General features: G+C 34.8%; 1 protein-coding gene across 5 annotated transcripts in view; it reads right to left on the reverse strand.

The window, feature by feature from the left end:
* CADM2 (cell adhesion molecule 2) overlaps nucleotides 1–27725 on the reverse strand; it is a 1048372-nt gene that overhangs the window by 232108 nt on the left and 788539 nt on the right. For all 5 annotated transcript variants that reach the window (XM_082460494.1, XM_082460492.1, XM_082460493.1 and 2 more), the window contains one exon: nucleotides 10619–10768. In XM_082460494.1, coding sequence (XP_082316620.1) covers nucleotides 10619–10768 — 150 coding nt within the window. The remainder of the gene's footprint in view (nucleotides 1–10618; nucleotides 10769–27725) is intronic.

Raw genomic sequence — 27725 nt, forward strand, 5'->3', positions numbered from 1 at the left:
ACCGCGATGAAGAGCGGCCCCCGCTTGCCACAACTGGAGAAAGCCCTCGCACAGAAATGAAAGACCCAACACAGCCAAAAATAAATAAATAAATAAATAAATTTATTTTTTAAAAACCACTATTAGAACTAGTAAGGAGGTAATAAACAAAATAGAAATGTGCATTTTGATTTGCTAGATAACGAATCAGTATATAGAAGCGGGCAAAGAAAATCAGTTCAGTCAGCCAGTGCTGGGGCACCAGGACTGGTTTTCATTCCTGCTCTGTGCCACTCTTTGTCACGTGGACTCAGTGGTAGCTCTTCATGTGAGAGAGCCTTAACACCTCTTTATGAAAATCTCACACCATAGGAACTCACACTCAACATAACAAGAAGTGAGGCAGAGGCACAAACTATTACGTGTAAAATAAATAAGCTACAAGGACATATTGTACAGTACAGGGAATATAACCAATATTTTATAACTTTAAATGGAGTATAATCTATAAAAATACTGAATCACTACATTGTACACCTGAAACTAATATACTATTGTAAATCAACTATACTTCAATAAAAAAAAAAATTTAAACAGAAGTGAGGCAAGAAGGGCAGGGAGCGAACTTTATTTTTCCTCCTAAATTCTCTCATCCTAACTTGCGTTCTTTTCCCCAAAGCCTTGAGGGTAGCAACTCAGCCTCCAAATTAGAAACCTTCATTGCATTTCACCTTCAACATAGTTACAGCACCTAGGAAATGGTGAAGCTAAATATTACCATTTAAATACAGGGTCTCTGCTTTATGTTCCAGTAACTAAAAGGTCTATTTCAGGTATTTACCCATTCACAGCCACTTTCAGGCTAAAGGTAGTATTAAAGATCTCAACTTCCTGTTAGATAGAAACTGCTTAAGACTTCAATGGCAGACCTTTGTTTTTCTTTTTATTTTGTTTGATGTTACCGTATCAATTTTCAAACATTTCAAAAAACACAAACTCTGAGAAGAGTTTCAGGCTGTACACCTGGACATAGCAGCAGGTGGCCCTTTACAACCCATTGGCCTCAAGAGGCCTACAAGCTGGAACTGAGCTTGGTTTATATAATTGGTCAGGGTTGTTTCAAGACCACATACAAATCCATAGTGAAACTGGGATCCAAATGTAGTTGCCCTGACTAGCAAGCCTGTAAACCTCAACCAACCAACCCATCTATAATGTTTGCAAATGTTTATGACGTAGGATTTTAAGTTACAAAGAAATAAGCGACTAATAACCAATTATCATCTCCATAGGACAACACAGTTACTGGTCCCTAGAAGATATTTTTATCATAATTCAAGATTTAGGAAATAGCCCATTCAATCTCACACCATGCAATTTTCAGCATTAAAAAACAGGTGGGCTATACACATATGAAAGGGTTTTGAGAGTCCAAACACAACATGTTACATCTATATTCATACTACTATCCTTCTTTCTAAACTACAATCATTCTTTCTAAAATGTTAAGGTGAATACTACAGACCAATCACTCAGCATTCCCACTACCCCATTTCCCATTTGTACTTGAGTCCACCTACTAGTCTCAACATAAATAGTCATAAAACCAGAAGACTTAATTCTTACAAACACCCACACTTCAGTACTAAAATAACACTGCCTCCTACATTTCACAGTGCTACAAAATGCTCATTTACTGCTGTTTCCAAGGATCACTCACAACAGCCTGCTGGGGCTAAAGAAATAATAAATTAAGGAAAGCAGAGTACTTTAATTTGTAATTCTTCATGCTCACACAATATAAAACAATACATTAAAAATATTTTTTCAGGAAAAGGTATTTCTAAATTGTATTATTTTGTCTGAATAGTGGAGAAATGTCACCTGAAGAGGCATGGAGGAAGAGAAACACTCAATATTTATAAATATAGGAAATAACTAAAATAATTGAAGAAAACCAAGTGAATTGAAAAGATCATACTCATTAAATTTTTAACCATAATAAATTAATAGTTTAATAGTATTTTAATTAGTATTACCATTCATGAATGACCATATGTGTTTTTATTCCTCCTTTTTGGTACTTAGACCAATATTTCCAAGTTACTTATATAAAAAGTTCCTTGGGATTAAAAAGAGGCTGCACTTATTAGGGGTATCCAAGTAATAATATTTAAATGAGGTTTCTTATTCATTTTGTACTTAATGCTACAATTATTTTCATAAAACATATTCTATCAAGACAGAAGAATATTCTGCCTAGATTCTATATTTGAGCCTATTGAGTGGGGCCTTCGTTGAATGTAGAGGATGTAAATTATAGTGATTGCTGGACTCAGTGGCCACGCACCCCTAGTTATACCTTAAAGCACAGTAGAGGCATCTAGTATAAGCTGAACCAATTCATTTCTCTCCTGGGAATTTAAAACTAGAACAGAGAAATGCAGTGGACTCTAAGTTTTGGAGTAGAATGACATTTATGTCAGTGTTCTAGGGCTAAGTTTTCATCAGCCTCAAACAAAAAAAATAGCACCATTTCTACAATATAGATTCACCACAGGGGGATATGACTCTCTCAAAGTCTGACGTAAAATATTTAAAAAAATACAAAATGGGAAAAACGCACTAAAAAATTAAATAGTAAAACTTTAAACACTGTTTTATCTAAAATAGAATTGTATTGGTATGAATCAAAATTATGTAATTTTAAATAGAATTAAACTTATACATTATAGACAGTATTTTTTGATACTGTTAAGATATTCTTATACTTACTAAGGACCTATAATGCTAATGCTATTTTGAAACTTACTTAAAAAATGTTAGAATATCTTAAATTCTCCACGGTCTCTCTGCTGATCCTGATTAAAAGGCTATTCAACATAGAGACCATATCACTATGTCACAAGGAAATCAGGTCCCTGTACAGTACACTGTTACTTCATATATTAGACAAATAGCACATAATAGTTTATTTACAATTGTTTCTTTAAAAAATAATTTTATCAAAAAAGGTATGTTTTCGGTCATGTATATTTTCTTTTTTTTTTTAACATCTTTATTGGAATATGATTGCTTTACAATGGTGTGTTAGTTTCTGCTTTATGGTCATGTATATTTTCAAGTCAGGTTTTTTCCTAGATTCATGTAGGATATTTATATCAATTATTTGGGCATGTTGTATCCTCTACAATGAGGCTTATTATGCAACAAGTAGAATTACATTTATCTACCTGTAAAATGCTTGATCCAATACTGTTCCTCTATATCCTCCGCCATTCCAATGTATAGATGATATATGACAACTTGCCACTTAAGGGCAAAATTCATGTTTTATTTATTTTAGTGGCCCCAATGCCCAGCATAATTCCTAGGACATAGCAATATTTCACTAATATTCACAGAATTGAACTGAAATTGTGAGCAATATTTCACTAATATTCACAGAATTGAACTGAAATTGTGACTTGGAAATCTTTTAAATATCAAATATGCTTAGATATTTATATATTAAGAACATTTACTTAGTGACGCCTGTTATCTTTAATGACTAATAATTCCCAAAACTGAGGATATGAAATATCACAAAAGCTATCAAGGCAATTACCTAGAAGCTGGTTGGTCATTGCTTACTTTTTTTTTTTTTATTGTTTTGGGAGATGGAAATAGATGGCACAATGGTGTTGACCATCCACCCAGTCTGGCTCTAGCCATCATCCCACTTCTACTGCCATGACCATAAAAAGTGGTATTCTCCAGATGGCTTAAAATCATTGAAATAATTGCTGATTATGTGCTGACTCTGTATGTCTTACCAACATACAAACATATTTATAAAATATGTATCCAGAGACATATATGATTGGAAGATAAAAGAAATCAAATTTTAATCAGGACAAGCTGTCTTTCAAGTAGCTCTATTCAACACAGAATAGACTCCTCAAAAATCAATGAGCTACAATAACTGCAAACCACCTGGTGCAGTGTCTATCACACAGTAGATGGTCAGCAAATATTTACTGAATGAAAGACTGAATAAATATATAAGTTAATGATCAGGAAAGTAGAATAAAATAGCTCCGTGTTATAGAAATAACTTTTCTCTTTATGGGGTTTTGCTAAAAAAAAAAAAAAAGTTAGTGAACAGCAATGTGCAATAACTAAAAGGACTTAATTCAAGAATTTGGTCATTTTCACAGAGGTATTTGATTTATTTGCAGTAAATTTTGTTTTTATTTTTAAATTAAAACATTACAGGGAATTCCCTGGCAGTCCAGTGGTTAGGACTCCGCACTTTCACTGCCGAGGGAGTGAGTTCAATCCCTGGTCCGGGAACTAAGATCCCACAGGCTGTGCAGCATGGCCAAAAAAAAAATACAAAAAATATTGTAAAAAGTAGTAATATTAGTGAAACCTAGCCTCTCTAAAATATAATATCAAGTATGCAAGTTATGCTGAATTCTAAAATGTTCAAACACTAAAATTTGCTGATCGTGTTCAGACGCATAGTTGTAGCTTTGAATGTCAAAGTTCCAAATCCTGACACTGTTATAGATACCACATAATGAATATAGTTTATAGTGTACATGATTATCTTTATGTTTTTCCTAAAGTTGCTGGACTTTAAACTAGCATAAAGAGATAAAGGTAGTAATCATATAATGTACAACTGAATATTTTGCTTATGCTTAGTGAGAATTTACAATAATGGCTTTATCATTAGCAAATTAAGTGAAAGCAAGTTATTTCTTTAGGAAATCTAATAGCATACAGTTTAACATATATGCTAAATTTGAGGAATATAACATTGAAACAAAGTAATGTGTTTTGGAAAGGTGCTGCATGGTTGCAACTTATTTCTCCCAAAAAGAAGCAATTCAATGGAAGGTAGTTGTGAACATAGAGTGACACAAGGTTTTTGATAGAAATTATCTTTACTGAAAATTGGGCAGGGAGAAATGTCTATTTATGCTTGGTAAGTTGTGCTGGTTACTTTCTGCTTATCATTCCAGATCCATTATCTTCCCTGCTCTTTGCCCTGGGAGACTAAACTACCTAGGATTCCTTGACCTATGGTTTCCATTTCCGCTCAGCCCATTGAAGTCATTGATAAGAGATCAAAAGGTAAGAGGAAAAAGAAGTCAATTTACATATTTCCACACATCCTTCTTCCTAACCAGTCTCAGCTTCTAATCAGAAGTCTTCTTCCAAAACTTAGCTTTAGTTCCCTCTGTCACCCTTTCAGAGGCAAGGATGGTTTCCCACTGCTGCTGGCTCCTGGGTGCTGCATTATCTTGACATGTTTCCTTAATTATGCCTGTACACCTATAAATAGTGTGTTCATACTTCATTAACTCGAGTGTATCATTTATTTCCTAATGGGAACCTGATTCCTACTCATTTAATATGGATGCATTTGCTAGCAAATCTGTTATTACAATAAAAATGAAATTATTAAAATATGAGATGTGTTCAGGAGATCTATCATTGAGACGGTGACTTTGGAGTAAAGACCGTAAAGAAGTGATACTTTCCACGAGAAATGTAAAAAACAACAAAAATCCAAAAAGCAATAAAATGAAGTCCTTATCAGAATGATATAGCATGAAGTGAATTAGGCTTGTCTTAAGAAAACTTGGGTCTCATCATCATTTTGTCACTTACTACTCAAATCATTCAAACCTGCAAACCTCGGTTTCTTCATATACAAAATGGGAATACCGACCATACAGGGTTGTTGTGAATCACAATGAGAAAAGGTAACCATGTTGAAGTTATTTAAAAATTATAGAGTATTAAGTTGTCATCACTTATTTCACGTCTTTAGTGTAACTTATACATGATTTATTTATTATTTTTTTTAAGAAAGCAAAAAGAAGGGTAATATTGACCACTTTAACACCTGCTTTATTGAGTTAATCTTTACTATTTTAAAGGCTGTCACACTGATTGAAACTAGTTGTGGAGAAAGAAACTGTCAGGTGGCACTGGCTGGCATGGAGCCAAGAGAACTTGTACCTCCATTTCAGGTTCACCTCATTTTTCTTCTCTTTATCACTGCTTGTCCTAGGACACGTTATTCATGTTCCTCCTCTCCCATCATCCCCAGTATTAATGTAAAATTATCAGCAGAATAATTGGATAATTAACACCAGCGGGTTTTTTTTTTTGGCTATGCTCTTAATAAAATTTTATTTTCATTCCTTCAGGAATAAAATTTCCTTCAAGAAATTCTTGAGAATCATTGAAGCATAATGCAAAAAAGCAAAACTACTATAAAGTAGTAGTATCACAAAATGTTATGTATTTTACATTTTTATACAAAAACACATACAAGCACACAGAGATACGTCTGTTAAATGCATATACTATGCACTCCTGGAGATGTTTGTACAAAGTATTTTCTGTCAATAATAGGAAGGAATTGAAGTGTTCTTTCCTGAGCATTAAGTGATCAGATTGTACTACTTCAATTGTTTTTTCCCACACCTGCAGAGAAACAAACACAATGACCTAATTGATTTTTAAAAAATTTCTATTGCCAAATACCACACAGCATTCATGTGGTGTTTCAGTGAACTTGACTCCCTACTCTCCCTGCCTCCCTATACCCACTCTATCCCAAGTGCTTACCTACTATTTATAACAGATACGGTAAAATTTGTGTAAAAAGAAAGAGAAGAGGGCCATACAAGTGGCTACATTTGCTCTAGGTCCCTCTGACCCATAAGAACCTGTAAATTTTCCTCTTGATTTTTATTTTCTATTTAGATTTGCAGTTTCTTAAGTGTTATAGAAAAAGTCTTCATACGAAAACTATGCAGCAATGAAATGGGAGTTGTAATTGAATATCTACTTCATAGGTTAATGATTTCTGGTTTTCAGGTGCAAAGTAGAGAAATTGTTAAAAATGCAATTCTGATCCAAAGACTAGAACATCTGATTTGGTGGGATATTGATGAGCCCCTTTTATTTCTCTGCCAGTTGGTGTCAGAAGCAGAATTATAAGTCAGATCTGACTCCCTGTCTCTAGGCTACAATGTCGCCATTAAATCTGTGAAATTTAAACAGTACAATTTCATTTATTGAATATTTGATACATTTTAATGATGACTTGGGGTTTTCTCCGTTGGAAAATGCATATTCTACAGCCAAGGCTGGAATTGGACAAGGTCTATTTTGGCATCTAAAGAGTGAGTCATCATCTAGAACTGTGCTTTCCAAAATAGTAACCACACATGGCTTTTGAGTACTTGAAATACGGCTAGTGTGACTAAAAAACCAAATTTTTAATTATTTTAAAATTAACTTAAGTATCCACACATGACTGCTGGCTACAGAACTGTTCTGCAGATATAGCACATTGCCATCGTCACAGCAAGTCCTATTGGGCAGTGCTGACTATAATGTATCCCTCTGTCTTACTGTATATACACCTTCAACAGTTTGAAAATAACTGCTGCTCTTTAACTAAAAGGCAGCTGCCAAGATCAAAGGCAGAGGCCACTTGGGTTATATTTAAAGTGACCTGGTGCCCGGACACCTTTGTTCTCAGGGGCATTCTAGTTAAAACTAACATAGGCCAACCTGGATTCCAATCCCTTCATTACCAGTCATTCGCTGAACAACTGTGGACAAATTTTCCTTGAGTGTTTGACTCGCAATTTCTCCAGTTGTAAATGGGGAAAGCTACTGATCGCATTAGATGTGCTCAAGGTAGCAAAAGCCTGAATTCACTGCCCTCCTCTTTATTTCACCTGAATAAAAAATATTACAATATTGGCTTCACTTTAGCCAGTTACCCCCAGACACCTATCTCCCTTGTGAAGAAATTCCTGAATATTCACATATAACCTCCTTGAGAGAAATTCCTAGGAAAAGGGGTTCCGCTTAAGCCTCCTTTAGCTGATCATCAACTGCCCACTCACAGCATGCTTTTGTTTCGCTAATAATTCCAAGTAAACAACAAAGGCTTTTCCAGTTCTAGTTAAACCAATGGGCCACCATCCTGAGATACTTGTTCAGCCCTTACAGCCAGAACCCTCAGAGACCTGGGTCTCCGGAGAGCATGAAAGGCTACTCAGAATGTCTTTTGGGACTCCTAGTGGCAGCAGTAATATCAATGAGAAGCACCTGTTTTGTTGTTCTGGCTAGCTCTCTCCCTCCCTCCCTCCCTCCTTCCTTGCTTCTCATTACTCTATGTCGGTACAAAAATTAAAGTTCAGGGGCACAGAACTCTGGTGAGAACTGACCTGCTAAACCCAAAGCTTCTCAGCCTCAGCTGTATTTTACAATCATTTGAGACGCAATTAAAACACTGTGATACTGCATATGCCTCAAGGATTCTGTTTGGAAAGCTCCTGAGAACAACTGGCAACGTAATCTGAGGTAGAATAAGAACAGAGCTATGGATAAAGCTGTTAACAGTAGCAGCCACCTGTAGAAGCTGGTGCAATCAGTGACACAGACAACGCTTCCATTTTCTCTATTGTTCTCCTGAGCAGTTGTCACTTGCACAACATGTACGGGTTACTCTAGTGACGTTAACTCACACTTAGCCTCTGCACTTAGGCTCTGGCACAATTTAGCACGTTTGTTTGCTCGAGATAAGCCTTAGGATTGTGGAGGGCTAGGCAGGTAAATGCAGACAAAAAGACAGTATGGGGAAAACTGTGATATGAAATCTTTAAAATAAAATGCTTTTATTTTCAAATAAAATACTAGATTTGCAAAGAATTTGTTTCCAGAAAGCCCCTCTTTTCTGAAGGATAATCATGGTGAGAAAAACCCATCATGTTATATCTGGGATATTTAGCAATATCCCTGTATCTTTACACTGCTACAAAATACTAGATACATCTAATCATATGAATTGTTGAAGCATGCATTTGCTTTATTTCATTTTTTCTTTCCTTATTGCCTTAAAAGGTTAGAGTTATGTCGTAAAAAGCTAGTCTGTGTGTGTGTGTGTTTGTGTGTGTATAGTATAACAGGTTTCTATTTTTGATATTAGACTTTTTCTAATTCTATTGTGGTTCTAATCATCAGTTGCAACAGAATAACGAAAAGTATTGAATAAAGAAACCTTTCATAAACGACAAACTAACATGTTTGTTCCTTCACAAGTCCCTGGTTTGGTTCCTTGTGATGTAGTGGAAGGGATCCTTGACAGTGATGTCCCTCAAATGCAAGGGTTTGAAAATAAAAGCATTTTTTTTTAAAGATTTCATATCACGATTTTCCCATACTGCCTTTTTGTCTGCATTTACCTGCCTAGCCCTCCTCAATCCTAAGGCTTATCTCAAGCAAACAAACGTGCTAAATTGTGCCAGAGCCTAAGTGCAGAAGCTTAGCGTGAGTTAGCATGACTAGAGTAACCTGTACATGTTGTGCAAGTGATAACTGCTCAGGAGAACAATAGAGAAAACGAAAGCGTTGTCTGTGTCACTGATTGCACCAGCTTCTACAGGTGGCTGCTACTGTTAACAGCTTTATCCATGGCTCTGTTCTTATTTCTACCTCAGATTACGTGGCCAGTTGTTCTCAGGAGCTTTCCAAACAGAATCTTTCAGGCATATGCAGTATCACAGTGTTTTAATTGCATCGCAAATGATTGTAAAATACAGCTGAGGTTGAGAAGCTTTGGGTTTAGCAAGTCAGTTCTCACCAGAGTTCTGTATCCCTGAGCTTTAATTTTTGTACCGACATAGAGTAATGAGAAGGAAGGAAGGAAGCGAAGGAGGGAGGGAGGGAGGGAGGGAGCTAGCCAGAACAACAAATGCTAGCATTCCTAACTCTCTGTCATAGTTAAGTTTATGTGTCAACTAATTAGGCCACAGAATTAAGACCATGCTGAATAGCTATTATACAGATATTTATATCCTATATAATTTAAACTTATCTAAAGCAACAGCTCCATATTTTCACTACAGTTTATGAACTCATTTTCTCCCAGTGTTTCTAACAATGGATGACGGCTTAGAAATTCAGTATACATTTTTAGTTGTTTGCTTGAATTATATAACATAAATTGCCTTAGTTCTCTAAAAATGTTTAATCAAAATCTACCATCCAATTAGAAAGCCCAGTTAATCACTGAAGTCCAACTCAACTTGTAAATACAGCTTCTCACTTAATTTCCGTTTATTTTGGAAACATGGAGTAACTTAAACTTATTATTGGAATCATTCCTATAATTCTTACTTTGAAACTGAATTCATGAGAAAGCACAGAACTTTCCAAAATCATAAAGTATCTTCTAAATATTTTAACTAAGATTAATAAAAATAACATCCTATTGCCAGGAGTGAGTGAGGGAAAAAATATTCAATCTATACGAAAGGCATCTACAAGAAAACAAAATCATGTGGTATCTTGAGAGAAGATAATTGTTAAGAGAAGGCATAAAACTATTTTTGAAACAGAATTAGAACTGTTTATTTTATTAAAAAGTTGACATAGGTTATCTTTAGTGTTTATGACTTGCAAACTAAAGTATTTAATATTTAACATGTTTAAATACAAGCAGCAGCAGTTTGGTAATCAAAAGGAATAATTTGAATCATCTCAGAAAAATAAATTCATTATAATTAGGATATTTTAGAATATGATTAAAACATTTAAAAGAAAATGTATTCACCTTTCTTGTCATCAAAGTACAGAGTCTGTTGAGCTGGATTTGACCACTGGAGGGAGGTGTTATCATTTTGATCAACCCTGCAGGTCAAAATTGCAGTTCCGCCTTCAACAACTGTTACGTTCTGTGTGAGTGGAAACTGTCCTTGGCTGCCTAAAAGGGGATTAAAGAAAAGATTGATTAAAAGAAAGTTCTAAAATGATTAACTTCCCAAGAGTTATATGGACTTAACTCCTCATTCCAAGTAAAATTTAAACCAACCAAACAACAGCAAAACTATATATTACAAAAAGGCAAAAAATAATTGAAAACACTTAATCAGAAGACAACAATTTGAGATACCATTAGGATTCCTTTACATTCCCTCACATGCTCCAGAAAAGCTTCTTCTCCTCCTAGGCACACATGAAGATTTATATTTAAATTGTAACATGATTATCATTAATTTCCCTTGGCCTTGCATTAATTATATGGTGCTAGACCTGGTTATCTTTGAAGATAATAATTTTGGATGAACTGAACTCTTTAAAAGCGGCAGAAGAAACAGGTAAAATAGTTTCCTTGTAGCTTTTATAATCCTGAATAAAGCCTATAAAATATGGATACTAGAACTTTAGATTTAATTTCTGTTAGAAGAAATAAAAAAAGAATCCTATTTCACCAGGGTTTCTTGTAGACGTAGCTGTTTTTAGAAATACAAAATGTGCTGGAGAAAACAATGTAAGTATTCTTCAAAAAGTGTTCATCTTATAGAATATCCATCAAAATCTTAAAGTGATTACTCTATAGCCCAGGAGATAGAGACAATATTCTTTTTTGTTCCTTTCTGTAGTTTGCTGATGTTTTTTCCAATGAATATATATTTCTTTTATAATCAAGGAAAAACGTATCTATAAATGACCATTGTCAATTTGGATATCATTAGAATGTAATCAATTCTATCTTCCTAAGTGTTATACTAATTTATTAAAGTAATAATTCATGTAATAACATTACTTAGTAAAAGCACTTCTAATAGTTAAAACAAAATTCTTGCACACAGAAACATAATACGTAAATTTCACTGCAGCAAGATGATCTGGAGATGAACTCTGCCAAGTCTGGTAACAATTATCAACATGGGTAAAAAAATGACTTTCTAAAGCCAGGTTAAAATACTATTATGGGAGCAAGGTACTTTATTAAGTCAAGGATAATTTACATATGCAAGAACATTATGATAACTTAATCACACCCATGAAATATATTTTCCTTTTCTTCTTTAGTTTTGTAATGATTCTGTCATTACTACAAGCACCACCTGAGGTTATGCTGGAGCTATTGACATAAAGAATCTTATTACCAAGAAGCCCGTTGATTGGCACCATAAGAGAGAGAAGAGCCTGAAGGGGAAAGTTTCTTTCCAGACCTAAATGACACAAGCACAGAGGTTCATGACCACGTTATATAATTAAGCCTATCAAGTATAAAAATCTGCTATCAGTAGCTTTGTCTCCTCCATACCAACCTCTTAGAGTCACTATGGCAACTCCCCAGGATATCTCCCTGTAATCTTTAGGGTGGAGTTTTTAAATTGAGGTTAGGCAATGTCTGGAATAAACTCTTTGATAGTTGACTTGAAAGTCAACGGGAGCCAGAATGGGATGTGTTTTGCCTTCAGCTCAGAGGTGACCTCTAGCAGGGAAACATAGAGAACTATCAATCTTGTGAAGTGAGGTGAGGTGAAAAACCACATCACAGAAAACATGAGCTAAAACAGAAAGAAGGAGTAATTACCAAAGATATCAGATTAGCAGCTCATAAATATGAAGCTCAGAATGTTTTTAAGATACTTTGCTTAAGTGCCCAGTCATTGACATAATGCATAAACTGAGCAGTCTAGGGGAGGAGGGGATCCTTTAAGTAATAAAAAGCACATAACTGCTAATAAATACACATAGTTCATCCCAGATGACAATTTGACTATCAACTGGTACATAAATAATACTGTCTGCTTCTTTAAAGTGGAAAAAGAGCAGTGATGCTTGCAACAATTTCATCCACTACATTTGCAAAATAATTTTCAAAATATCCCCATAAGAAAATATTATCCTTCTCATTTCACAGATGGGTAAACTGACACTGAGTGGTTAAGTGATTTTTCCATGGTGAAACAGAGTCAATGAACCAGTTGGAGTTTGTTCTGAAATTTCAACATTTTATTCTTATTTTTCCACAAAGGCTGCTGGGTCATATCACTATTTGTTTAAATGTGAATTAGAAAACAATGAAAGGAAAAAAAAAAAAAAAAAGAGTACTCTTTCAAAAATGAAACTTTGAATTCATACCTAGCTGAACTATGTCCTCATAAATTTCAACATTAAAATCAAATAAGGGAAGATATCAATGTTAACTGCCCTTAAATATCTTATCCTATTTAGAACTTACATTTGATAATTATTTCTGTCTTTCCTTATTGGCCTATAGAAGAAACTAATATTTGTTACGGTGTTCTACATTCCAGGGACTCTACAGACACTAACACACCTAGACTTTGTCCTTCCAGGTAGGCGATTAGGACAGCTTCCCTCCATCTTCTCCGCACATGGATTCTGACTTCAGTTCCCTGGGACCTTGCAGCCTAAAATCCCTGCAGTCAAATAATTTAGTTTTTCCCAATAAAGAGCAAACTCATATGGAGAATTTACTAATCCTTAATACCCTTAGGATATGTGGTTTCCAAAATCAATTCAAAAGCCAGTGTTGCAGGCAGTCAAACTTCTTCTCAAAGCTTTGAACTCCCTTTTACTTCTGGTTTTAACCTGGAGACAGCATCAAGTGAGCTTCTACTTTTCTCTTTTAACTCCTCCTGGCTCAAAGTTGACAAGTTGTCATTTAATTCAATCTCAGAGAGTCTTTCTAAAGACATTACTAATTTTTCCAATTAGAAAAATTAGTATGTTACAAAGTTAAGGATTCATCCTCAATGTATTCATCAAAAAAGTATTTTGGGGGCCCTACTACAGGCCTTCCCTTCTATGAATCAACATCTGAAACATGCACAGAGGAAGAGAAACTTGCTAAGGAGTTTCTGCAAAATAATCAGAAACTAGGATAGAGTATGATGGCAAGGGAGAAGGCAGTCTAGGTGTGGTATAGTATCCATCTTGTTTACCATCAACAAGAATTTCTAAAATGCATTGATCATATCATTGAGGCTTATTTAATTTTTATTTTTATTTTTTTGAGGTTCTTAGTCTTTTAATTTTTAAAAATTTTTTTTTAGTTTTGTAACATCTTTATTGGAGTATAACTGCTTTACAATGGTGTGTTGGTTTCTGCTTTATAACAAAGTGAATCAGCTGTACATATACATATATCCCCATATCTCCTCCCTCTTGTGTCTCCCTCCCACCCTCCCTATCCCACCCCTCTAGGTGGTCACAAAGCACCAAGCTGATCTCCCTGTGCTATGCGGCTGCCTCCCACTAGCTATCTATTTTACATTTGGTAGTGTATATATGTCCATGCCACTCTCTCACTTCGTCCCAGCTTACCCTTCGCCCCTCCCCGTGTCCTCAAGTCCATTCTCTACGTCTGTGTCTTTATACCTGTCCTGCCCCTAGGTTCTTCAGAACCATTTTTTTTTTTTTAGATTCCATATATATGTGTTAGCATATGGTATTTGTTTTTCTCTTTCTGACTTACTTCATTCTGTATGACAGACTCTAGGTCCATCCACCTCACTACAAATAACTCAATTTCGTTTCTTTTTATGGCTGAGTAATATTCCATTGTATATATGTGCCATATCTTCTTTATCCATTCATCTGTTGATGGACACATAGGTTGCTTCCATGTCCTGGCTATTGTAAATAGAGCTGCAATGAACATTGTGGTACATCACTCTTTTTGAATTATGGTTTTCTCAGGGTACATGTCCAGTAGTGGGATTGCTGGGTCATATGGTAGCTCTATTTTTAGTTTTTTAAGGAACCTCCATACTGTTCTCCATAGTGGCTGTATCAATTTACATTCCCACCAACAGTGCAAGAGGGTTCCCTTTTCTCCACACCCTCTCCAGCATTTACTGTTTGTAGATTTTTTGATGATGGCTATTCTGACTGGTGTGAGGTGATACCCCATTGTAGTTCTGATTTGCATTTCTCTAATGATTAGTGATGTTGAGCATCCTTTCATGTGTTTGTTGGCAATCTGTATATCTTCTTTGGAGAAATGTCTATTTAGGTCTCTGCCCATTTTTGGATTGGGTTGTTTGTTTTTTTTGATATTGAGCTGCATGAGCTGCTTGTACATTTTAGAGATTAATCTTTTGTCAGTTGTTTCATTTGCAAATATTTTCTCCCATTCTGAGGGCTGCCTTTTCATCTTATGGTTTCCTTTGCTGTGTAAAAGATTTTAAGTTTCATTAGGTCCCACTTGTTTATTTTTGTTTTTATTTCCATTTCTCTAGGAGCTGGGTCAAAAAGGATCTTGCTGTGATTTACGTCACAGAGTGTTCTTCCTATGTTTTCCTCTAAGAGTTTTCTAGTGTCTGGCCTTAACATTTTGGTCTTTAATCCATTTTGAGTTTATTTTTGTGTATGGTCTTAGGGAGTGTTCTAATTTCATTCTTTTACATGTAGCTGTCCAGTTTTCCCAGCACCACTTACTGAAGAGGCTGTCTTTTCTCTATTGTATATTCTTGCCTCCTTTATACAAAATAAGGTGACCATATGTGCGTGGGTTTATCTCTGGGCTTTCTATCCTGTTCCATTGATCTATATTTCTGTTTTTCTGCCAGTACCATACTGTCTTGATTGCTGTAGCTTTGTAGTATAGTCTGAAGTCTGGAAGCCTGATTCTTCCAGCTCCGTTTTTCTTTCTCAAGATTGCTTTGGCTATTTGGGGTCTTTTGTGTTTCCATACAAATTGTGAAATTTTTTGTTCTTGTTCTGTGAAAAATGCCATTGGTAGCTTGATAGGGATTGCATTGAATCTGTAGGTTGCTTTGGGTAGTATAGTCATTTTCATAATGTTGATTCTTCCAATCCAAGAACATGGTATACCTCTCCATCTGTTTGTATCATCTTTAGTTTCTTTCATCAGTGTCTTATAGTTTTCTGCATACAGGTCTTTTGTCCCCTTAGGTAGGTTTATTCCTAGGTATTTTATTCTTTTTGTTGCAATTTTAAAAAGATCCTTCCTCTGGCTAAGCTCACCGCCATCCCGCGTTTCAGAGGAGTCATTTTTTTTCAAACAAGTTTATGATGAGACTTAAAGGAAACACAACTTCCAATTTGGAATTGTAGAAGCTGGCTATTTTTCCAGTCAACCTATGGCCATCATTTTCTTCCTCCTTTCCTTGTATTTATTTCTTTTTATTTTTTGCATAAATATCAATCCCCCTTACTTGTTTCTAAACTAATTAAGGGTCAGGTAACTAGGGCATCTTACTTACCTTAGAATCAGCTACATAGCTTAACATTCTGTACTGTGATTAGAGCACTAGGCACTTACTGTACAAAATGAAAGCATCCCTTGGAGCAACTGTCGGCATTTGTAGGGGAATTTGTGACAACAGAATGATTAAAGTAACTCAAGTCTGCTGCATTTGTTCATGGTCAAAACGGAGGAGCAGAAGGAGAGACTAATTCCTCAGTGAGAAAAAAAATATGGAAAAATTAAATAATAAAAGCCTTATCAGTATCATATCTTAAAACATTTTTTGTAAAGTTCTGCTTAAAAATCTTAAGGGCTGTACATAAGATATAACAGATGGTGATCTAGGACAGACATATCGAATACCATTGTCAGCTCCCAAAATGGGACACAAAAAGACAGACTGTGATAAATTTATGCTCCACAAGGGGAAAAAAACATAGAAAACACTAACTTTTTTTGAATATTAAGTATAATAATATATACTATATACCAAATATAATATAATACCGAAGCCCTCTTAGGTAGATGGACCTCTGAGATGGAAAATATTTTATCTTCCGTTCCTGGTCCAATTTCCCTTGCATCAACATCCATTTTAATAGTGCCCTTCTGTGTTATCTCCTCCCTCAACCATCACTAAGCCAGCAGTAAATATATGAAAAATACAGCAAATCTTCACTGAGTAGTCACAATATGCTAGGCACTATTCGAAGTGCATTTCCATTATCAATGATTTAATCTTCATGCCAACCTTGTCATCATCTCAATCTGGAAGACAGGGAACTGATGCAAAGAAACATTCAACGATGTGCCCAGAGTCACATGGCTAGAAAGTGTGGCAGCCAGGTATTCAACTTTTGCCCTCAGTCTTCAAACCTCACATGTGTAACCATAGAGTCACTTTGAAAATAAAGTGAGCTTAATTCTGACTCAGTGGCTGTTATAAAAGAAACATATAGTTTGGAGTCAAACATTCCTAAGATGCATTTAGACCATTTATATCTATTTTTAAATAAGCGAAGGAACATTTGAAATTCAAGTAAAAGCAGTGATATGCTAGAGCCAACTGACACCAGCTCAACTGGTGAGAGAGTCAACTGACTGCAGGTCTTCTCCCTTTATGCTCAGTGATGACATAACTTGGTAGCTTGAAACTCGGAGTATTTTCACCATGGTAATTGGCTTACAATGCAAGTCAATGTTTTCCTACAGAGCCAGTGGTTAAACGTTTACAGAACACCACTGAAAAAGCCACTCTCAATGTTTTTTGAGGGGGCTGTTACACACATTTTTAGCATAAAGTTGTTTTGTTGTTGTTGTTATTGTTTTTTCTGAAAAACCAATAAACTCTCCGCAATGCAGTATACTTCTGCTTTTGAAGTTCTTTTTCTTCATAGTGTGAGTCTCTTCTTTGTTTTTTTTTCCTTTTTCCTCATATCACTTTCCAACAGTCTTTTTCCCCTTCCCCCTACCATTCTCCCAATAAAATGAGCTCCCTTTTTCTCTGCTCCTGGACAGTAATCTTGAAATGCTAGGTTTTTAAAAATTTTCTTTTTAATTTTTATTTTATATTGGAGTATAGTTGATTTACAATGTTGTTAGTTTCAGGTGTACAGCAAAGTGATTTAGTTATACATATACATACGTCTATACTTTTTCAGATTCTTTTTCCATATAGGTTATTACAGAGAACTGAGTAGAGTTCTCTGCACTATGTAATAAGTCTCTGTTGATTATCTATTTTATATATAGTAGTGTGTATATGTTAATCCCAACCTCCTAATTTATCCCTCTCCCCATTGAACTGCTAGCTTTTCCTAGGCTGCTGAATTTACTCCTCTCTAACTAGCATCATTGGTTGAAAACCATTTAGGTCACTTTCAGTAATTATATGTAAATAATTTGTTAATTTACTGCTGTGAAAGACACTTTAATGAAGAATGATTGGTCAATATTTTGAAAAGATAGCTCTCCTGACCCTGTCTTTAAATAGCTGCCATTATTTCTTCAATGTTTCCACCTGTCATACACTTAGGAAAAGATTGGTTCAAACTTTGCTTTGTCTAGATCAGCAATTACCAAGTTCAAAATCAAGTGAACTGAAACTTGACTCCTGTTGACCTCAGTTAGTTAAGAGTTGTCTTTCCCTCACACGTTTCTTGCATGCCTTCCTGTCTGACCACCACGAACCTAGCACACTGTCACACAGAACACAAAGAGACAAATTCTAAGATTATGGCCACCTCAACCTTGGTGGCAGGCCGTGATGTGCCATTAGCATAGAGAAGCAATAAGCATAACAGTGAAGAGAGATATTTGAAGCCAGCAGTGTTGTTGAAAGAGAGCAGACAGGGGAAGATGCATGCTTGAACACTGATCCCAAAGCATGGCTCTGCTGCCATAAATGGTTTTATTCAAGCTTTGCTATCCCCTGAATGGATAATGAGTGAAAGCAATGGTTTTCTCCATCTCTTTTCCTGTGCTGAAGATTAAATGTGGGCTACAACAGTGGATCAGTGCACACTGTGCATGAGTGCTTACTTACTAAGAGCAATAATCACCTGAGATATATCTAGACAGACAGGCAGAGGTTGAGGCTCTGCACATCTGAGAGGGAGTTAACAGTCAGTGATTTTTCAGGGTAAATGATCAAATTTTGTGGGTTATTTGACAGGAACTAAGGACCTCATTATTTTTCCTTCCTGAAAATGAGCAAAACTTTCTCAAAGGAAGAACCAGATTTAAAAACAATGAATGGGAACAAGTAAGAACAAGATGGGAAGAGAATTTAAGATGCAGTGTTTCAATAAAAGAGTGTAAACTCCTCATGACATAAAAAATGTCACATATTTTGAGCCTTCCTTTTGGAATATATTTATACATAGCAAAAACTGTCAACTCAGTCTACAAAATTATTTAATTCAACAGAGGTATTGGCACCTGTATCAAATGGCATACATAATGTTTTGCTTTGCTTTAAAATATTTTTGTGTTTGCTCAAGAACCCTATTTTAAATGTAAAATACCGGTCTCATGTTAAGGTTCTCTTATTTTGGTTATAAAAAACCCAAATGCCAGATAGATTAGTAGACACAAAATAGGTTAAAGATTCTTAAATATAAACCTCAACAAGAAATGACAGAAATAGGTAACTCATTTTTAAATGAAATACAAAGATAGTCTACTATTATTTAGGGTCTTCCCTTCTACTATTCTCAGCTTTGTGCTTCTCTCTCTCTCTCTCTCTCTCTCTCTCTCTCATCCTCTCTCTCTCATCTGTTCTATCATCTGGTTCGGGGCATTTACACAAAGAACCTGCATTTTAGAAAGTTCAAGATCATTCTTGTTGCTTAAATTAAAGTCTAAAAATATATCTAAATGCTCACACAGCATGCTATTACTTCCACTAAATTACTGAAGGCATTCTAAACAAATAACCTTCTAATGTGAAAGTTGTGGCTCAGTAGTTGTATGGACTGAAACACACATTGCATACTAAAGCCTATTGGTTTGAAAAGCACAAATGTCATTAATGGAGGCTTATAATTCTCAAGAGAACTATGATGAATGCTCTATCATGTGAGAAGGGAAATTAGAGGAAAAATTAAGACTGATAACTAAGTGCAAAATATTTCCACTTTTGGAATGCCCCTGTGTTCTTTCAAACACTTAAAATTCTCCAGTCATTTTTTCCTTTTATTCCAACTTTTAGGTTTGTCTGAAAAACTTTAAGTATTCTGTTTTCCTAGGCTACCACATACAATTTATTTTTCTTTGATTCTATTCCATCCTCTCAGATTCAGCTCGCCTTACAGAGTATAACACCTGCTATCCACCTTCTGTGCCACCCCTCTGCCCAGCCACTACAGAACATGGCCATCAGTCTGGTGCTGCTTGCCAGTTTCCATAGAGACAGGAAGTACTTTGGAGACCTGTGTTCCACTGCAACTGCCAGACCAATGCAGGGAAGAAACAAAGCTGGCGGGCTGTGGGTCTTGCAAGGCCAGGAAAGGTTGGAAGGGCTTTTTCATCCTGATACCGAAGTGTAACAATGCCAAATTGGAAGCTTCAGCAGTTACAATCCTGTAGACTAGATCCTGTGTTCACTATGGCCATTGTGAGTGACCCATTCTGCTCCCAACTCCTGGAGCAGAAACTCTTGGGACCCAAAGGCTGGTCCTAGTCTTTTGCTGGCTTCTGGTCCATGACAAAAGGCTCTTTCAGATTTACAGTGGCTCCCACAGCTCCTGAGCAAAGAATCGTAATTCTCCTGTAGAAATTTCACCTCTCTTTCTCTTTTCCGGAATATGATAACATTTTCCTGGACACACATAGCAGACTAGGGAATTTATGAGATAACCACTGGATTATTCCCAATTGACCTACACAGTAACTGTCAGTAGGTGATCCAGTTAACTACGTAATATTATACCAAGACTAGTCACCATTTGCTGTGTCTATGATAGTATTTATAATTAGCGTTATTTCTTGATTATCAGGATCAGGACTGGCCCTACAGAAATTTGCAATACAGGTGAAATGTAACATTTCATATGTGCCTTCCTTTGCATTTCAAAAATGTTTTTGTGTGATTGTATACCTCAGCCTTTTGTATTATAAATATTCCCAGCACATTCTTTCTACATAAAGTAGGTTTCTCCAATTTCTTCCATTAATCTTATATTGCTAAGCCATATCACAAAACGTGTTTTCTCTATATTACAAAATTCTAAGCTGCAGAGAATATTTATAAAATCCTGGGAAACACTGTTTTATGGCTGCTTTATGTTCTTTCTTAGTGGTTATATTGCTTTATCATGTTTTAAAACATTATCTGATTAAGAAAATATTCCCAACATTTTTTTAACCTGTATCTGTACAAATTCAGTTCTTTATATTCTTAGCTTGTTTTTCTGCTTATTACCCTGCCAAAATGCATAATAAACAAAAATTGTTTACATACCATGGACCTAGTGAACTAGATTAAATATAAACCTATCTAGCTTTACGGCCAAAATAGATTTTTATTTTAAAAAATTAAAATATATTTTGTTTTCATTAATTTATCTATATTTAATTCATTCCCTAACATGTTTTTTTCTCAAAAATTCAAACAATAATTTCTTGAATGAGCACATACAATTTTTCAAGGAAAAAGTGAACTCGATGAACAGTTCATGTTTATATTCACAAGGATTTTTTTCTTCCTATACAAAAAAGATCTTCAAGTTTGTGATGTGGAAGAATAAAAAGCAAAGGAAATAATTTTTAAATGAAAAGGAAACTCTATGTCTTGCAAGGCAATATAAACGAATAATAGGGTTTTAAAATTATTTCTGTAACATTAAAACAGGCTTACATGGTAATTATGTGTGCATTAAGTCATTTTATCTTTCCAGAATACTGTTTTCAGGGTGAATGAGCAAGACCTAGAACTGACCAGCTTTACTTGCTAACTGATAAACATTTGAGAGGCAGCCTTCCAGAGAAAAGAAATTTATGACCACAATCACAGTCTGGTTCACAGTGAAACTCAATCACGTAACTAAATTCTAAATTGAGATGTCAACCTGGAGGAAATATTCTGGAAAGGAACACACAGATGGCAGGACTCTTCTGAAGACAGGGTGAGGAATACAGTGCTGAGCATACAATAATCAATCTTCTGGAGACAAAAAAAAAAAAAAAAAAAATAATGGACTGAGTGGGACATAACTGTTTAAAATTGAAATCGCTGGGAAAAATTTCAATCTGATACTAAAAAGGGGGAAATTAATGCATATATTCTTGTTTTATTCAGTAGGTCTTAGAAGGTTGATATATTTAAAACAGCAAAAATATTGCATTATAGTACATCTTAAAATATTTTATAATTTCAAGGAAAATTAATATTCCTAGTAACATTTCTAGGAACAAGTTAAATGGAATAAAAAGTTAGAAAATAAAGTATCATTAAATCTTAATTTCAAATATACAACTGTTTCAAATATACAAATATAACTAGCAAAATAAGGTAAAGATAGTGAGAAAAGTTATAAATTGAGAAAATATTAAGACTTCATCTGGTTTTCATGCTAGTTTTCCTTAATTTAAATGAAAAAAAATTATACCAACTCTTAATTGTTGCTTAATATATTGTTGCTAGTTAATGATTTGACTTACATGCAGTAGATATATTTTGGTAACATCTTTCTTTTGGATTATAACACATCTATGCATACAGTGCCTGCATAAAATTATATTGACCATTTCAAGTTGCCTATATATTAATATTCCTTTCATGTATTATTCTCTGCAGAAAATTTAAATAATTGCATTGGTGTACTGAATAGAGATATTCATATAAAAGAATGACACAGATGTCTGTTTGGATTATAACTCTTTGGATTATGGGATGTAATAAGGAATTTTGAGATGACATTGATGTAAGATACAGGTAAGAAAAAATGTGATATCAAACACATGTCACTTAATCATGTATAATCAGTTCACATTAGGCATATGAACTATAAATATTGTTAAACAGAAAAAAACACAGGCCCAAAATGTCATGACTTGTGCTAAAGCCCAGGATACCAAACCTAGATTTAATACCTAACCTAATTGCAGTTTTGACCTTCAGAAACGTAGCCTTAATCAACCAGTCTGAAATTTTCCAGTCAGCACCAATGAGGTAATCTGTCATGTTGGCCCTCTCCATCCTGCCACTTCCCAAAAGAAGAAGAGGTGATCTGCAGGTTAAAAATCATGCAGTTCCCCTTGCCCCCAAAAGAATATGGCCTAGCCTAAGAATAATCCTTTCATAAGTTTTGCTAATAGCTTTCTTGCCACACCCTTCTTCCTATAAAAACTTTCTAATTTGTACTACCCCCTTAGAGTGTCATTCTTATTGATAGATGGGATGCTGCCCCATTCATGAATTGCCTAATAAAGCCAGTGAGATCTTCAAATTTACTCAAACATCGTTTACTAACATTATAAACATATACAATGTTTATGCTTTCTGAAACCTATCTTTCCATTTGTAATGGATTTTGCCTATGAAAGATACTTCCATGACATTAATTTATTCAACAAATATATGTTTTGTGCCTAGAATGTGCTTCACATGGTAGCTGCTGGGGATACAACTGTGAACAAGGTAGAAATGATGTAAAGTTCTATCTTTAGAACTTACAGCCTAAAGACAGGCAGGAAAACAACACAAATACATAAAGGGAAAAAGGTGTTGCTATTTCAGCTGAAAACCAAATAGGGAGAAAAAATCAGGCATTTAAAAAGTGATAGAGGATGAGAATGTTTGAGAGGGAACCAGTATTTCAAAAAGTAAGTTAGCTGATGTAAAGGTCCTGAGCCAGAGGCAGGAAAAAGGTTGGCTATAGAAGGAGCTGGGAAATGAAACAAACAAAAAATACAGTGAGTTTGGAGCATGAGGAGAAACAGATGAGATAACCCAAGATGAGGGAGAAAAGAAGGTTAAGGCAAATCATGCAGGGTTTTTTATATCATAATAAGGAGCTGACATCTATTCTACATGCAATAGCATTGAAGGAAGCCATTGAAGGAAGTGCCATGACTCAATATACATTCTCAGAAGATACAATTTTTCTGCTACTTAATCATTATCCTTAATTCAAAGATTTTTAATCTCAGAGACAAATCCCTGTAAAAGTTGTGTTTACAATCAAGAACCTTACTGAGAAAATATCAAAGAATCCATGAAATCATGGGGATTTATTGTAAAGGTAACCAACCTCTTGGCATTTTTTATTCTACACTGTAAATAACCTTCTAGTAAATGAAAACCCATATTTTACTGACTTGAGCTTATACTAAAACAAGATTGTTACCCATATTTCCATATAACCCCTACTCTTTGATAGACAGTTTATCCCTTACTTCCACACTAAAATGTCATTGCCTTGAGAAGTTTCTTTAATTAATAATGGAGGACTTCCATTTTGTTTTTAAAACTGCAATAGCTATCTGGGAGAAAGGAAAGTACTGCTGGTAAACTATCTATGGATGTAAATATTATGTTTAAAACATTTTTCTTTGTTTCAAAGATATATTTCCCTGAGTGGATAGCAATACTATGCTATCAAATAAATAATGAGTTCCTGAAAGGCAACAAAAGTGAGGTAACAAAACATTTGAGTTTTTCTCCTGTATAAGACTGCATTTTATAAGCTTTATAAAATAATTCATCTGACTAATATAGAAGTAAGTGTTTTCTTTTCCAATAACTGAAACTTTATGCCCAAGGTAACCATTGTTATATAAACCTGAGACATGTTGAAAGTCCTTGATAGCAGAGGTAGAAACACAGCACTTTTCATTCTCTAATGAGCATAAGATATTCCCTGGGACATAGTGGATACATATTTTTGAACACATGAACAGTGTGTTCAAAATGATGTCACCTTAATTATTTAAGTGTTGATCAATATGCAGTAACTTATGAATCAACTTGGAATATTCCCTAAGGAACAAGCTCCCTTTTGAAAGTAAAATGTAATAACAGTGGTTAATAGGGTGTGTTTTTCACTGTTTGATCATTTCTGAATGCACAAAGATTTCATTAATGTTGATTTCACCCATCTTGTCCATGTTTACATGCTTTGATGTTCAAGTCCTTTGTAAGTGCCACATTATATCTAGGGGAACATTGCCCTATGACAGCAAGTGGAAACTGCTGTGGGAAAACATTAAAATGAAACTTGATAGTTTGTATAGATTTGTACAGATAACTCAGCTCAAAGAATTACATTTTTGATTAGGCAGAGAAGGAATTAATACCATCTTCTCATATCCTTTTGGGTTGGTGGTTACTACACTTTTAATCTGTTAATTTGAAAACTATAATAAATTAAACTGTGTTTAGTGGAAATTATTAAAATTGAACTTCAATAAAATAAATTGAGATGGAATTTTAAAATATCTCATCTAACTCCTCAAGTTTGAACAATGTTCCGGAGAGATGGTTGCAAAATGATAACTGGAAAAATATATATCCATAGCAAAACCAATGGTCTCTTCGCTACAGTGTTGGAAAGAAAGGGTTTACAGATGTTTCTTGGTCTCTTCTCTAGTCTCAGGAAATCCTAAAAAGTTGACTCTCGGTTGAATCATCTTTTCTGTTCAAGGAATTCATGGGTGTAAACTGGATCTAAAATAAATGAGTTGCTATGTACTGGACTAAGCACCTGCATTTCACTGTCAAGATTATTTATTGAATAATGAATTATCGGTATTGATTAGATGACCTTGTATCAGAGAATGGGAACTGACGACATAATCCTGAGAAGGCTGTGTGACTAACAAGGCATAAAAGCTGAATGGATTCCAGAGCTGGAGGCTTCTCTGAGATGAGGGAGCAGATACCAACTCAGTCTAGTCTTGGGTAAGGAGTGACTGTGCACATTCAGAAGCATTTCAGGGAGTCACAAAGCCTCTGCTAGTTCTTGGCATCCCTGTATCACCTATCTTGTGACCTTCGGGTAAACTTGATGTCGAATAAAGCTTCTTGAGTCTCATGGGCATTATCATGATATATGAAACCAAGAATTATGCTGCTGTTCTAGCAAAGTGGGCATTGCAACCATAACATCAGATTAACAAAAAACAACATTTATGCATAGCCTATCTGCAGAAATAAAGGCTCTTCCAATAAGAGCAGTCACATTATTCATGCTCAAAACTATTCCTAGTTGTCTTATGTCCTTTCTATATCAGATTGGAGCTAAATAGATTATGACATATTTCAGGAGTTCTATATACAATTTATGCAACAACAGATTTTCATTTCAAAATCCTAGTCTTATATGCTTTGATAGATATGAAACCAAAGATGTGTGCTATAATAGATAGATGGATAGATTTAGAGATGCAGCTTTTTCTTTATATATATATATATATATATATATATATATATATATATATACATATATATATAAATATATAAAATATGCTATATTTATAAATGATATATATTATACTGATATATATTATTCATAATAGCTGATTCATCTCATTGCTCAAGTTTAAATATCTATTGAGTGTTATGTTTTCAAAAATTTTAATAAATCATTGGACTTAACAATAATTTACCAAAAAATTTCAAACGTAGGACACTGCATTTGAAACATGAGGACACAGACTCAAAGGGCAATTGTAAAAAGTTCCAAGGGGTTGGGGTATTGGCAGCAACATGGGAATAAGTGTAGACTTTTAAATGCAACTACTTTCAAAATGGCAAGTATATGTGTATGTGTGTTAAAATTAATAATTACATTTAATAACAATTCACTAAATTCACTTTTGGAACTATAATCCCAATTCTCATTATTGGAATCATTGACCAGCTAATCTTAAAGTTACCTATACAGATGACCTTATGAAAGAAAGAGTAATACATGCTTTTTCCAACAAACTTTTTCTCACTGACAACAGCAACAGCCAACTCCTCCAGTTTAACGGTCAAATCTCTCTAAGCAAAGTTCTAAATGCATGGAATCCATCATTACTCAAAATGATCTAATTAATGATAAAGTGATCCAATAAACTGCTATTTGTTAGAATTTGAATTTCATTACTACTAAACTCATAATTTGTAATGCCATGATAGTTACTTTAAAAAACATAATGCTTGTTTAATGAGGGAATTCTGACATGTAATGCACTTCCTTATTCTTTCTTGATTAAGCTTGTGTAGCTCCAGGGCGCAGGAAATATCGACTCATATGGCAGGGTTGATAAGCATCAACTCTCCCTGCTGACTTGGGCCAGCAAGCTGCTAGTGAATTCAGCAGATGTTTCTACTATCTGGGCCAATGGAAACCTTATGGACCTTTTTTCTTTCATCGCCTCCCAGGAGCAAATGTTAACACAGCAGAAATTCGGATGCATGCCAAATAGGAAGCAGAAGGGTTGGTGAGAAAGTAGGGTACACTCTTATCCGTAAACAGCGGTCCATCAGTGCTTTGAATTGATGATTAAGCCATTTTAATGGCTTATTTTTGTGCATTTGCTATTTCATTTAACCAAACCCCTATAAACCCTTCTAATCTTACATAACAGCATTTACCCTAAACATATAAATCTAATTTTTGAGTATGCTAGTTGTTTCAAGATACAAACCAAAAAAAAAAAAAAAAAAGAATCTGAATATATAAAGTAGGAAAATTGTTGATTTCTAATAATATTTTCTTATATAAATGGAAAAAAAACTCCTAATTGTAGCTGAAGTTTACTAGACTTAATTTACATTTTGTTGATGTCATATTAAGAATAGCGATAACAGGCCCAGTTTCGATAAAAAATTCTCAAGAAAAACTAATTAAAGGGTTAAGCTTAGCACTGTTTATTGGGCATCATTCTTTTTTTTTTTTTTTTTTTTTTTTTTTTTTAAATATCTTACAATTTTATTTTTCAATCATACATCAATAAAGCTGAAAAAAAAATCCCTAGTAGCACCTACACAGAAAAAAATAATTAATTAATAATTAATTAAAATATTGGGGGGAGAAAGGAAGTGGTGCTAAAGAACCCACAGATGGGCTCAGTTCCAGCACCACACAGTCATGTTCATAATGGAAGGTGCTCAGGGTCTAAGATACAGAGCCCGGGGGAGTCAGGGCAAGGCCTCACCCTGGTCACATTTGAGCATAGATGGGTAGGAGTTTGC

The sequence above is a fragment of the Balaenoptera physalus genome (assembly GCF_965194825.1).
Source record: "Balaenoptera physalus genome assembly, chromosome: 4".
Taxonomy (NCBI): Eukaryota; Metazoa; Chordata; class Mammalia; order Artiodactyla; family Balaenopteridae; genus Balaenoptera; species Balaenoptera physalus.